Below are 15009 nucleotides of genomic sequence, written 5' to 3'. Positions count from 1 at the left end.
ACAAGTTCATGACTCAGACCATCTGGTTCTCTGTTTTTTTCTCCATGTATCTGCACACTCACTAATGTAAAAACTAATGCCATTTTGTAATTATTAAAAATATCCTGAAAATAGATGTGTCAAAGGAACAAAAAACTTTTAAAGGTCAGAAATAGATCTAAATGCATTTGAGAAATCAGTTTATAAAAAAGATGACATTTTAAATCATGGGAAAATAGAAACTATTCAATTAATGTCATTGAGACATTTAAGTAGTAATTTAGGGAAAATCAAGAAATTCATACTTTTTATAAAAGTAAATTCCATATGGATTCAAGAGGAAAAAATTGAATATATAGAATTACTAGAAAATATGGGTGAGATTATACTTCTCTCATTATGGTGATCTTTCTTGGGAAAAACTGAGAAATTCATACTTTTTATAAAAATAAATTCCATATGGATTCAAGAGGAAAAAATTGAATATGTAGAATTACTAGAAAATATGGGTGAGATTATACTTTTCTCATTATGGAGATCTTTCTTAGCACAAATCAAAATCCAGGAAACATAAAATAAATATTTGATAAATTTGGCTAAGAATTAAAAAGTTCTGCAAAGAATATCAAAAGCTAAATTAAAAAACCTAGGAAAAATTTACAACTCAGAGAAAAGAGTTAATTACCTGATAATAACAAAAAATTCTTACTAATATTTAAGGACTAAATATTTACTAATATTTAAAAAGAGTCAAAGGATTCCAAATTGTATTTCACAGAGAAAGAAATACAAATGCCAGTAAACATATAAAAAAAACAATTTTTCTCATAATCAAAGCATTTGTTAAGAGCTTTTACACTGGGACACCTGAGTGGCTCCGTTAGTTAAGCATCTGCTTTTGGTTCAGGTCATGATCCCAGGTCCTGGGATGGGTCCCTGTGCTCAGCAGGGAGCCTGCTTCTCCCTCTGCCTCTGCTCCTCCCTCAGCTTGTGCTCTCTCTGTCAAAATAAATAAAATCTTTATTTAAAAAAAAGAAAAAGCTTTTATACTGTGTCTTACTGCCTGGATGGTGTTCACTTACTAGGTGTGCAACTCCAATCAAGTTTCTTATGCTCTCTGAGCCTCAGTTTCCCCATTTAGGAAGTAAGACACATCAATATTATATATTCAAGATTATTGTAAGGATTAAAAGAGAGAAACTCAACAAAAGTATCCACTATGACAACTGAAACAGTGGTGACCTCTGCTACTATAATTACTCTTAATATTATTGCTTTAGCACTTATCTTGGCAGTGACTTAAAAAGTGTGATCATCTCCATGTTGGGGAATGTCACAGAAAGAGTTCTTAGACTTTCAGACTTTATTCTCCAATATCATTTGATGTAGCCTTTTGGCATCTGCTAACAATTTAAAAGTTCTGACTCAGCAACTCCACTTTTAAGACACCCATTTTTGTTGAATGAATAAACAAAACATTAAAACACACAATGAGAAAGAAAACTCCCTGCCTCTTAGCCCTCTGCTATCCTGATCTCCAGTACTACTGCTCAGAGGGAACAACTGGAAAGTTGCCATATTTAAAAAATCATGTATATTTATTACTTATTATTTTAATTAGAATAATGATAGTAAAACTCATTTATATAACAAAAGGATTCCTCAAAAATGAGTTGGTTATTATGTAAAGCATGTCAAGAAAAAGGACACAGAAGGAAAGAAATTTTCGTAGACCTAGAAGCCAATCTTTTTACTATGGAATTAGGGACTCCCTATAGGACCCAATTCCAATTTGCTTAACTCTCTCACAGGAGAAATATTAATAAAAATTGAATGTAAGTTCCTGAAAGTAATTGCCATGGAGAAAGGAAGGTGAAGCTGATTTTTTTTTTTTTTTTTTTTTTAAAGTGGCCATGGGTGATAATCTCTTCCTTTTTGGGTAATGTTGGTAGGATGCAGCTCTCCTTGAGCATTGCCAGTGTGGAAACCAGACTATCCCTACATCGAGGCTCTATTATCTCTGTTTGAATGCTTTCTAAGCAAAGGAGCAGAATTTAGAGCTATAAAAGACACATGCATATAAAATACTTAGCCCCAAGCCTGGATTGGGATAAGCACAAAGTAAATACTAGTGACCACTGTTCTGTTGCCACCATTTATCATGGCTCTGGCTGGTGCAATGACTTGAGCATTTCGGGCATCATGTCTTAACGATTCTTGTGTGCTACTCTTCTATTGCTGCTGTAACAAATTACTACAAATTTAGTGGCTTAAAACAACACCCATGCATCATTTCACAGTTCTGTAAGTCAGAAGTCTGTTAGACTTAGCTTATTTTCTGCTTTGAGGCTTTCAAAGACCAAATTAAAGCATGGCAGGACTATACTCTTTTCTGAAGTATTTAGGGATGAATCCACTCCAATCTCACTCAGGTTCTTGGCCAAATTCACTTCTATGGGATTGCAGGGCTAAGGTCCCCATTTCTTTGCTCTTAGGCTTGGATGTCATGCTTAGCTTCTAAGGCTGCCCACATTCACTGACTTGTGGCTCTTTACCCTTCAAAGCCAGCAATGGTGGATTGTGTTCTTCTCATGCTTTGAATCCCTCTTGTCTTTTCTTCTGCTACATCTGATTCTAGACAGAGAAAGTTCTTCACTTTTAAAAAAGTTTATAGGATCAGATCTGGCCCACCCAGATAATTTCCCTACTTCGAGATCCATCACCTTAATCACTGTGGCAAAGCCCCTCTGGTATATTCACATGTTCAGAGTCGGGGCATGAACATCTTTGAGAAGTTATTATTTAGCCTATGATAGTTCTTTGTGAGGTCTTAATTTTTGTTGTAAAAGGTGAAAAAATCAGACATAAGAAATATTAAGTTGGAACACTGATGCGATCTTTGAAAGCTTTCTTTTCTTACGGGGAAAGAGTAAGACCTCGTCTGTTTTGCTTCAGAGGTATTATAGACACACAGAGGATTCCATATTTGTCTGCTGGGTGAACACCAAGTTTCAAAGGAAAAATTACCAGTGTAACCTGATTTATTTGGTGTGATCATGTAACCTTATGATTTGTAACCTGATTTTTGTCTCATTTTTGTTTTAAGTTGAAGCAAGAACATGTTATTTTGGTATGCATTCAAATATGTCTTTTAGAACCTGTATTTTAACTTCAACTGTTTGCCCTGACCCACCTTTGATGCATTTATTTCTTATGCTGGCATATGCTTCCTCCACCAATTACCCCTGAGTTAAGGGAAGCAGAATTTAGGCATTAGAAACTCCTGGATGTCCGGTGCCTGATGATGCTCAGCGACACAAATGTGAACTTCTATAATAAAGGAAAGCAGCTCATTTTCCCTGGCTCTCTCAGACACATCTATGGCCCACCTAAATAGCTGAGTATGAGCTTGCAAAAGCTTCGGTGAGGGAGCATTGCGTTTTGCAGCAATTAATTTTGCAGAGAAAGCAGTCTGTTTAAAGACGCCTGCAGCACTCGCTAAAATGGGGGTTGTTTTTCAAGAGCTGCAGTGGGCTCAGGCTGGCTCATCAACAAAACAACAATGCTAAAATATGGCCTCCTGGGTTTTGCAAAAGAAGGGACTAGAGGGGCAATGAATTATGCTCACCTGCTAGAGCTGGGTGAAGACTGTAATTGTTTAGCCCCCTAGCACTACCCTGCAAGGGTTAAAATGACAGAGATATTAGTTGGCAATGGCTAAAATTGTTGGTTTGAAGCTCTCGGCAATACGCACACTGTTATTTACCGGACTTGGTCGATTTACTTCTTAATGCAATAATGACCTGTGAAATGAAACGTGAGCTAGACAATTGTTCCTCATTGTTTCCAGTGAAACATTCTTTCATACCCCATTAAACCACCATTAATTCCATGTGAAAGAGAGTCACGCACAAGCACCCGATGGTCTCTCTCTCTCTCTCTCTCTCTCTCTCTGACTTTCTTACCCCCATGTTCCTGCTTTATTTTCCTCTTTTTTTTTTTTTCCCCCTTCTTTCTCCCATTTCTCCAAAAGGAAGAGGGACATCATGGAGTACTGGTGGGAATTCCTTTGCAGGATGCCCCGAGTGACATTTCTTCTGAAATGGGCAAGGGTGCGATTGCTGATCCTCAACCTGGCTCTTCATTTGGCTTGGACAGGAAAAGAGCCACAGAAACAGAAGTTTGTAAAACAAGGAGCAATTGTTTAGGCTTGTTAAAAAAAAAAAAAAAAAGTCCAAATGCCTATTTGAGTGAGTAGGCATCAATCTTCCCACGCTGGTGGCTGAAAAACCAATGTGGAGAAGCCAACCGCTGGAAGTGGTGAGGTGCCTTCACTGGTCTGGGGAGGGGTCCTTCTCCTGCAGGAACACACAGGCCCCTCCGTCTCCCAGGAGCCTAACTGTGGCCTGCTTCCCCTTACCCAAGGACCTACTCTAACTTCAGAGCTGAAAGCTTCAACCAAGATGAGCTGAGCCACACAGCAGGAGACAGACATGGGGCTTGTCTTCATTTCCTTTACTGTGTGACTGGAGTGTTTTGCTCTCCATTTTGCCTCTTGCTGTTTGCCTGGTCACTGCATCCCTCTAATTTCTCCTCTGTGGTCACATTGCCTTTCCTCTTCTGTGGTTAAATCTTCTCTGGCTTCTCTACAATTGTGAGGACATTTGTGATTCTGTTTAGAGTCCACCTGGATAAGGCAGGATGCTCTCTCCACCTAGGACCCTCAATCACATTGGCAAAGTACCTTTTGCCATAGAAGGCAACATTCACAGAGTCTGATAATTAAGACATAGATATCTTGCAGCCATTGTTCAAGCACTAAAAATGCTTGGTGATTCCAAGATTCCAAGATGAAATATATATACACACACACACATACATACCCACACATATATATGTGTGGGTTCGTATATATATTCATATATATTCCCATTGCCATCAGTCTCTTTCTGATCTTCAATGCATTTTTTCCAAATCTAAACAATTGAAAGTGTCCTCATAATTCTTCCCATTTGTTCCATACGTGTGTGTATAGTGTGTGTGTGTGTGTGTGTGTGTGTGTATAGTATGTGTGTGTGTGTGTGTGTGTGTGTATATATATCTCAATTTGGTTGGAAAGTCCAGATTTGGCAATTTTGGGTATTTTCTTTCCCTTTCTCCTCTTGATAGAGATGAAGGAGAATGGGGAAAGAAAATATCCTGAGTTGCCTAAATCAGTCTCTCTCTCTTTCTCTCTCACACACAGATACTTTCACAACAGATCCAAAATAACCATCAGTTGTTTTTTAATACTTGAACATTTTTCACTTCCAATTTTGGAGGTGGGTTTATCATCACCATTTGATATTCTCAAGCACTGATTTTCCCACCTCTCTCAAAATTGTTCCACCTGAACCTAAATTGTTCTTGAATAACCCATCAGTTTGTAGGTGTGAACTCTGGCACTGGTCTGTATGATAGTATTCAGTCACTAGAAAGGCTACTAAATTCCCCATATTCTCCTTTTAAGGAAGGAAATAACCAGCTGGGTCATCCCTTCACTCTTTCTAGTTTCCTGCTAAGAGCATATCTGACATTTTGCTATTTGCAGCTGCTCTCATGAAGGTTCCAGGAGCAAAATGATTCCTTTATAATCGGATAACCTATTAGACCAGTCTTAGAGTCTTCAAGCCAGAATTCTTCCCTCTGTATAGAATGTCTTTTAACAAAAAGTTAATTAAAAAATAAATCAGTAAAGTAATTAGTTAAGTAAATAAATGATTAACGGCTCATTTAAAACAAGCTTCATTTTTTTTTTCCTAAAAAAAAGAAAAAAGAAAAAAACAATTGAGAGTAACCCTTTCCTGTTCAGAGTATGCCTATTACTGCAGCTATTACATCTTTCCAAAAATTCCTACCTGTCCTTCAAGAGGACGTCCTCCCTTCTCCAGAACTAAGGAAGTCTTTCTGCTCAGAAACCCCGTGCCAGGTTCTTGACTCTGTTGTAAGAAAGAATTCAAGGAGGAGTCCGAGTAAAGTATAAGGGAAGAAGCTTAATTGCAATGTGAAACTATACTTTCAAGAAGTGAGAGCAGGTGAGCTCAAGGGAGAGCTTGCCCCCTGTGGTTTGGGTTTCTATCTTTTATTGACAGTTGTTAACAAAGGGTGGCATATTCATGGCTTGAGGTGGGATTTCTGGGAAGCAGGGTTATGTGCTTTTTCTTTTGTATTTGGTCAGAGGTTTCCTGTCATGGCACCATTAGGGAGGAGATTTTAATTTAAAAACATTTATTTATTTATTTATTTTTTAAAAAATTAATTTATTTATTTTCAGCATAACAGTATTCACTGTTTTATCGCCACACCCAGTGCTCCATGCAATCCATGCCCTCTGTAATACCCACCACCTGGTACCCCAAACTCCCACCCCCCTGCCACTTCACACCCCTCAGATTGTTTTTCAGAGTCCATAGTCTCTCATGATTCACCTCCCCTTCCAATTTCCCCCAACTCCCATCTCATATTTTATTTATTTATTTGACAGACAGAGATCACAAGTAAGCAGAAAGGCAGGCAGAGAGAGAGGAGGAAGCAGGCTCCCCGCTGAGCAGAGATCCTGATGTGGGACTCAATCCCAGGACCCTAGGATCATGACCTGAGCTGAAGGCTGAGGCTTTAACCCACTGAACCACCCTGGTGCCCCAGGAAGGAGATTTGAGTGTGTTAATGGAGTATAATGAAAGAACAATGTGAACTTTGGCCTGTTTTGTCAGCCATCTTCGGCCTGTCTGGTTTGATCCATTTTCTTATGGTTTTGTTTTGGAGTGCTGCTAGGATAGGCCTCTGACTTCCTCATGGTTGGCCATGACTTCCTCTTTGCTGGCCTCCAGGCATCCTGTTAGAACCTAACTGCCTACTCTTACAATTATTCATGTTATATTTTGTTGAGAATGCTTAATCATGTTAGCATATAGTGGTGACTTCTTTTCCCCATTTGATTATAACCTCCTGGTCTACGGCCATACCACCCTAAACCCGCCTGATCTCATCTGATTATAACCTCCTGGAGGACAGGACAGATTTATTATGCTAACTGTGGTTGTTCAACCAATATGTGTTGATTTTCTATTACAAAGTAATAATAGGGGTGCCTGGCTAGCTCAGTCGGTACAGTCTAGGACTCTTGACCTCGGGGTTAAAAGTTTGAGCCCCTCAATGAGTATAGAGATTACTTAAAAATAAAAAACCTTGGGGCACCTGGGTGGCTCAGTAGATTAAGCCGCTGCCTTAGGCTCAGGTCATGATCTCAGGGTCCTGGGATCAAGCCCTGCATCAGGCTCTCTGCTCAGTGGGGAACCTGCTTCCCACTCTCTCTCTCTGCCTGACTCTCTGCCTACTTGTGATCTCTCTCTCTGTCAAATAAATAAATAAAATTTTTTAAAAAATAAAAAATAAAAAAAATTAAAAACCTTAAAACAACACAAAACAAAGTAATAACAGATACTACTATTGTGCTAGCTTCCATTTATGGAGAAGTAGTGGTTGGGTGTCTTATACATGCCAGCCATTGTGTTAGGTGCTTTATATATCATATCTTTACAATAACTTTGCAAAGTAAGCCTCATTTTCATCATTTGAAATGAATGAAACTGAGGCTCTCAGAGTTTAGGGACTTTGTTTAAGAGGCTATGTCCAGTGCTAAAGCCAGATTTATATCCAAATCTGGCTGAATTCAATGCCTAAATTTTTTCTCTTGATGCCCATGACTCTTTCTATATGGAGGCTTTCTGAAGAATTATATGTGAGATTCATCTTTGACCCTGAAGGAGATCCTTTACTATAATAGTCCAAGTGTCTAACTATAATCTGGAGCAAAATAAGATAAGCACCTGCAGATATCTGAAGAGTACTCGGAGCAGACTGGATGGGTGGGGTTTTGAACAGAAGAACCAAGAACTTTTCACACTGGGGCATGAATAAAGGACACAGATAACACAGGGTATAGGTATTTTCATAAACTTCTGTTTACTTCAGTAGCTACACAGGGGGATGGTGGTGTTGGGGGGGAGTACTTTGAAGGTTTCAGAATAGAGGAGGGGCCTATAAGAAGCTGTAGTTTATAAAGATTACTCAGGCTGTAGGAAGCAAGGTGAAGATTGAGTTGGAGGAGGGAACAAATGGGAAGACTTGTTAGGACACCTTCAATTGTTAAGGTTTGGAGGAAATGCATTGAAGATCTGAAAGAGATTGATGGCAGTGGGAATGGAGAGGATGTATAGATCAAAGAAGGGCAAAAGAGAGGAAGTAGAAGGGGCTTCCCTACTCCTGACCACCGGGGACTGATGAGAGGAAGTCAACATGGCATATTTTGGGGGAATGGAGGTTCCAACAGCAAATGTGGAGAAGTAAGATAAAGAGGATGATTGCCCATGCTTTTGCCTTTATTGAATTTGGGGTGCCCACTGTATGGGATGGGAACTATTCACATATGCAGCTGGTGGCTGGAATCTCTAGGATTAGAGATTGGGAGATAAGTTGCAGCTAGACATAAAAATTGAAGTTTAGCTGGACTTAAGAGGTTGGTGTAACATTAGGGGGAAAAAACGATGCCAACGAAGGGAGAAAGCAAATAAACTGACGCCAGAGTGTTGAAGAATGCATGGCACTGAGGAGAGCCTTTGTTTGACAGTGTGCAAGCAGATGAGTGATATGTGATATTTTACGGCTTGTTACAGAGACAAGAAAGCCCAAAGATAGGACTACCCACCGTGGGAGCGCAAGCTCTCATTGTATGCTTACTTGCTGGCTTCTGGGGTACTTACAGGACAAAGATGGGATGAAGTATCATCCGGCAGGAGGAGAAACTGGGCTGGTCTTGTGATGGAGGAAATAGACGCAGACACAGTATGATGTAGGGGATTGGCTCACCCCAGGTTTTGCCACCCTGTAAATACTTCCCTTACCTATACTGCCTTCTCCTTTTTAGCCTGGAGTGGCGCGCTCTCTCTCTCTCTCTCTCTGTGTGTGTGTGTGTGTGTGTGTGTGTGTGTTTTAAGATTTTATTCATTTGAAAGAGAGCATGAGCAGAGGGGAGAGGCAGAGGTGGAAGGAGAAGTAGACTCCCCGCTGAGAAGGGTGCCCAATGTGGGGCTCGATCTCAGGACCTGGAGATCACAACCTGAGCTGGAGGCAGATGCTTAACCAACTGAGCCACCCAGGTGCCCCTGGAACTGCTATCTTTGCTGCCAGAGGTTTTCCTTCAGAAAGTCATTTTTAAGATTAAACATACATTCATTCATTCCTTTATTCAGCACATATTTATTGGCATATTGTGATTGGCACATAGAGCTAGGTGTGCAAAATGACATAATTCCTGCCCTCATCTTATTTGGGAATGTAAACAATAAAAGACAAATATATACATACAAACAAGTGAATATATAATTATATTCATGATAAATGCCATAGTAAGAGTGTCGTAGTGCAGCATACTTTAAAAAGGTAGAGATGGGTGAAGGGGAGTCAATGAAGGTGACTCTTAGAAGTGATAGTCAGGCTAAGACAGAAACTGCATTGGCTTTCACCAGGTTATGTGTGGATGGGAAAGCCTTCTAGACAGAGAGAAATCCCAAGGCAGAAGGAGCAGAACATTGGAGGCAGGAAGACCAGAGGGACTGAATAATGCTGGGGGCACAAATACAAGGGTAGCCTGTGATGAGATTGGACGATGGATGAGGCCAGATTCTGAGGAACTTTGTGGGACATAAGAACATGAGATTTTAGGGATGCCTCAGTGGCTCAGTCAGTTAAACATCTGCCTTTGGTTCAGGTCATGATTCCAGAGTCCTGGGATCGAGTCCCACATAGGACTCCTTGCTTGGCAGGGAGTCTGGTTCCCCCTCTCCCGCAGCTCTCCCCGCTTGTGTTCCCTCACTCTCTCTGACAAACAAATAAATAAAATCTTAAAACAGAAGAGAAATGTAAGATTTTATTCCACTTGCAAAGGAAACTCATGTAATTGACTTTGCATTTTTAAGTTTGGAAAAAATAAATGGTGATTTGCAAGGATGGCTGACAGAGATAAATTAGCATTTCTACTGCAGGGATCCAGGTGATAAAAGATGGTGGCATGGGCTGCTTATGTAGCAGTGAAGATCTGCTAATTTTCTTGATAATTTGGAAAACATTTAATAGAAGATCCAGAAGTATGTTTGGTAATAGAATTGATTAAGAGTGCTTTGTTCTTCAGCAATGCCTCCCACACCTTGACTCCACACACGTGTCTGAAAGGTTTCCTAGTATTTGAAACGCCACATACATGTCAGTCATTGAGATTCACTGAAGTTAAGTCATTCTTTAAAATATACATAGTCATATTTCTTTTAAGAATTTTTTTTTAAATTCACAAAAATTTATGGTGATAATGACATGACAAGAGCCATATTAGATCCTAGGGATGCAAATGTGAATTAAAAAATAAAAATCTGTGCTTGACGAGCTGCCAGATCTTGCTTTGTTTATGAATTTTGTCAAGGGCATAGTGAAGTTTTTGCTATAAGAGAGCAATGCCACTTATTGCACAGTACAATCAGTCCAATTAAAAGATTGGGAAATTAGCTCTGCTAGTCTAAGAAACATACTATTTATAACAGAATTTACCCTTTAGAAAGATAGGAACAGATATTACCTCTTTTTATTCTCACAATGATCCTCCAAGTCTGTGGTTAGTTAGTTAGTATCTGTCTGATATTTAAGTTAAATCTGTATTCATATACATAGTTACAAATGGCTACTTCTTCTGCATTTCTATGAAGCAGCCATGTCAATATATTAAGACATGGCCATTCTAGCCAGGTAGGATATATACTGAATTAAATAATTAATGATTTAAATGATTACATAATTGTATAATATTTATATTATATAATTATCAATAATATTAAATAGTTAAATAAGACAATGAAATGTCCCAACAGCATAAGCACAAAAGTAGTATAACCCTCGTACTGTATTTTAACTACTTCAATGATAATTTCCCACAGCATAAATAAGAAATCAACTCCAAACACATGAACATTGCGTTTGTATTTCCCTTTGTCTTGATGTGGTACACTTGGGTGCACCATATATTGAACTATGTTACCAACTTTAAATGCTGTTGCCAGGTTTTTTTATTTGATTGTATCTCCATTTATCCTTGCTCCATTTTATGTGAAAGAGGCTGGAGATATCATCAATCACTTTCACTGAGACTATCTCTATTTATCTATAGATCAGATGACAGATAACAAATGTTATTTAATGGATCTGACATAGTATAATCTCTCCGTGCTCAATTTCAAATCCCACCAGTCATACCCTTATTGCTTAAACTTCAAGTAGATCATCTGCAGAGAAATTTTTAGTATATTTATGTATCCTTTAGAAATTTTAACCTCCTAAGCAATAGTGACTAGGCCCACATTTCTAGGCTGTGAACATTAATGCCAGTATTTTGTGATTCTGTTCCATGAAGACAACATTTACCCCATTTTTTCCCCCCAGAGGAAGTAGGCATCAGAGAATAACAACTGTGGTTCCTAGAATCCAGAAGAATGGCCCACATCATTGGGCAGATGTAGTGAGGTACATATACACAGGAAGGAAAATAGCTACTGAGAAAGGGTGCAGTATGCAGATAGGCCAAGCGGACAGCAGTCCGGCCGACATGATCTGAAGGGCCCCACAAGTGGTTCCTCTCCCTCTTCCACCTTCAACATAGCCCACTTGCCTTCAGGCACTGCGTTCCCATAGAAAAGATTGATCATTAAACATAGTGAAGAATTTCTTATCTTGAGCAGGCCACTCTTAAGATGTCAGTGCTCTGAGATGTAGCAGAAATTTTTAACCAGTAGCAAAAAATTACTTAGCTCATTTAACCAAAGGTTTCTACCCTGGAATTCCTTGATGAGGTATTGTGACCTTTGGAAATGAGACACATGTGGTAGGTACTTGCAGTGAGGGTCAAAACAAGTAACTGTCTTCTCTGTCTGAACTTGGCCTACCACGTTGACTTTATTATCCAGTCACCTTGAGCCCAGTCTACCCTCTCTAACACTGCCTTAGTAGTCACATCTGTCTCCCTTCCACTCTGTTCTCAAAATCCCCTTCCCTGCCCTGCCTCAGGTGATTGCTGACTCAAAATACCAATCAGGGTGAGGGAGTGAGTCACTACTTGGGAACCTTAAGCAATGTGTGAATATTTCATTTGTGCCCCCAAGGAGGATATTGGGATCCCTGACACAATGGAATAAAGAGTTAGGAAGATCTGAGCCATGAGGCCTGCCAGGAGTTGGGACCAAGGATTTAATGCAGCCAGCCCCTCTCTCTGCTCTTGCTGCTTGTCTCTGCTCCTTGTGACTCTTGGCCTCATTCCCCTCTGATGCTGAGGAACATTTTCCATATAGTTCAGCTTAGTAATTCCAGCTGAAAAGGAATTTTGTTTTCTCCTGGTATCTGTATAGCAAATCTAGGGAAAGACTGGTAATTCCTATTTGGCCTTTATGTCTCTTGGAGAACCAATTATTGGATCCAAAGGAATGGGGGAATAGGACTGGACAGAGCTTGGTTATGGATCCACTCTTAGCCAGAGGTCAGGATCCATTACCTGGAGAAAGTGGAGGGGCAAAGACATATGGGCCGCCAAACTGGAGACCCATATGAGGAGGAAAAGCTTGGTGAAGCTTTTCCTGACCCTGCAGTAGGAGTGGGTGCCCTTCCCCCATGCCTCTGCCTATCAATAAATCTGAACCATTCACTAATTTGATTTGTGTATTTACCTATCTTGACACTCCAAGCTTGCTGAAGTTAATACTCTTGGAATGTTTTCAGATAAATGCTGTATCTCCCATTAGCTCTTCCTCCTAGATTCCAGAGTGTGTTAGTGACTGGTATGAAGGGTGTGGTCAGGCTAAATGACCAGAAAGTCATTTCAACTCCATGCCACATATTATCAGCCCTCTTGGGTGAAGCCAGCCCTATTCAGAGGACATTCTAGGTTTTAGCCTTGTTATAGCAAAATGTTTCAAACAATGTTGAGTATTGTGTTTCAATTTAAGACCAACAGGCTTATAAAAATAATCTGTGTTCCAGCAAGTGGGCCTTTACTAACTTTTCTTTTTTATTACTGAAACTTGATTTTGAAGGATTTTATTATTCAATGGTTTTTTGTTTTTTTAAAAAGCATAATGAACACCCACATACCCACCATCCATCTTTAGGGATAAAACATTATAAACTTACAAAGTTAGTTGAGGTCCCTATAGGCCTCTCCCTTATATCAATTGAATTTCCTTACCTGCCCCTCCCAGAGATAACTATCTTGAATTTGGTATTTCTTATTCCTATGTATTTCTTCATACTTTTTCTTCTTTAGTTAAGTTTAGTTACAAAAGAATGAATAAACAAGCTTCTACCCCACAAGGAAATATACCGGTAGTAGTGGCATTTCTCACCCTGTTATTGGCTGTGTTCAAATGTCTTTCCATACTAGGTCATCCTCCCAAGGAATTGACATCAACTCTATCAGTATTATTGAGTAAATTACACGAAGCTACAAAGAGGCAAAGCAGGAATGTGCTCAAGGACAAAACCCAGGTCCCAAGCTTGCTGAGGAAGAGAGAATATCTCTAATGTGTGTCTTTCGTGTTCCTTATCAGACCAGGTGTTTCTCAACATCCTGCTAATGGAATAACATTTAATTTTAATTCTAAGCATGCCAGATATCTGGATGGTCATCCAGATAAGTCAAAACTGTGGAAGTCTTTGAAAGTGATTCGGTTCTGAATTCCTGCTTTCTTTGTGTGTAGTAAGAATTGTTTTTGAATTGTCTGGCCTTCCAGGAACAAGCATAATGAAGTGGAAGAAGCTGGGGTACATGGCTGTCCCAGTTAGTAGCTCTGTGACTTTGGGCAGGTCATTTATGTACTTTTAGTCTAGGTACAATGATACCTGTTCTGCCTACTTTTCACAGTTGCTTCTAGAAAAAAAAAAAAAAGTGAGACTAATTCATGTGGCTCATAAACTGTAAAAACACCATAAATATAAAGGATAATATCTTTGGTGGACACTGTTCTGTTTCCCATCATGCAGGCAGAAATGATGGACATGCTTATTTTGCCTGAGTAAATATTTTTTAGACTTGAGGCTCAATCACGAGAACTCTAATTAATTATTTCCATTTAATGTAAGATTTTAGTATTTGAGAAATTGTCTTATATTCATTTGCTTTGACATATTCCTAGTCCTGAATCCAGATGTCAAAATCTATCTACTTACTGATTATGTAAAAAAAGAGGTAAATGTGAATTCTCTCTTGTACTGTAGCTTCAGGAGAGGCTCCAAGGCCTGGGAATACAAAACAACATTATTTTGTTGTTGCAACAACAACAAAAAAATAATGACAAAAGCTTTACCTTCTAAAGCAAGGTGCTTGAGTTCCAGCTCTGTTCATGGAACTTTCTGCAACAATGGAGATTTTCAATATCTGTGTTATCCAGTATGGTATACTGGAGTATTGAGCACTAGAAATATGGCTCATGAGATCAAGGGACTGAATTGTATTTTATTACTGTGGTCAGTTTAAAGGTAAATGTATAGAACCACAAGTGGTTGGTGGGTACTGTGTCAGACAGTGAAGATTAAGACGGTAGATGTTGATCTTGCAGAACAAGTAGTTAAAATGTAGTGCACCTCTGCCTACCTAACATATGAAAGACTGGTTAAAGCAGCTTACTCAGAGGGATCGTCTCCCCCAGCTTGCTGAGCAAAGATGGCCAACAGTAGACCAGGTATGGGTCTCTTAGAGGAGAGGATCAAGCATCATTTTAACAGAGACCCACCCAAGACCCACCCAAGGAGAGGATCATGCATCATTCTAACAGAGACCCACCCAAGAAGAAGGAGACCCTCTCCTCAGGTGAGAGGAAGACACCAGACAACAGGGGCTACCGAAAAAGTAAAGTCTTAAGTGATCAGCAGGAATAGGCATCACCATGCCAGGCAGGCAGTTCA

At 39.5% G+C, this 15009-nt stretch overlaps 1 protein-coding gene across 20 annotated transcripts in view; it reads left to right on the top strand.

The window, feature by feature from the left end:
- The window catches only part of PKHD1 (PKHD1 ciliary IPT domain containing fibrocystin/polyductin), a 485802-nt gene that overhangs the window by 352759 nt on the left and 118034 nt on the right, over window positions 1–15009 (top strand). The window contains exon 63 of one of the 20 annotated variants that reach the window (XM_082729345.1): window positions 14754–14792. The exons of 18 other annotated variants lie outside the window; for them this stretch is intronic. In XM_082729345.1, the coding sequence (XP_082585471.1) occupies window positions 14754–14761 (8 nt within the window). In that variant the 3' untranslated portion in view covers window positions 14762–14792. Of the gene's footprint in view, window positions 1–8693; window positions 8880–14753; window positions 14793–15009 lie in introns of those variants that run through there. One more of the 20 variants, XM_082729343.1, reaches the window with a different exon arrangement.

The sequence above is a fragment of the Mustela nivalis genome, assembly GCF_964662115.1.
Source record: "Mustela nivalis genome assembly, chromosome: 5".
Classification (NCBI taxonomy): domain Eukaryota; kingdom Metazoa; phylum Chordata; class Mammalia; order Carnivora; family Mustelidae; genus Mustela; species Mustela nivalis.
This window is presented reverse-complemented; position numbering and strand designations above follow the sequence as displayed.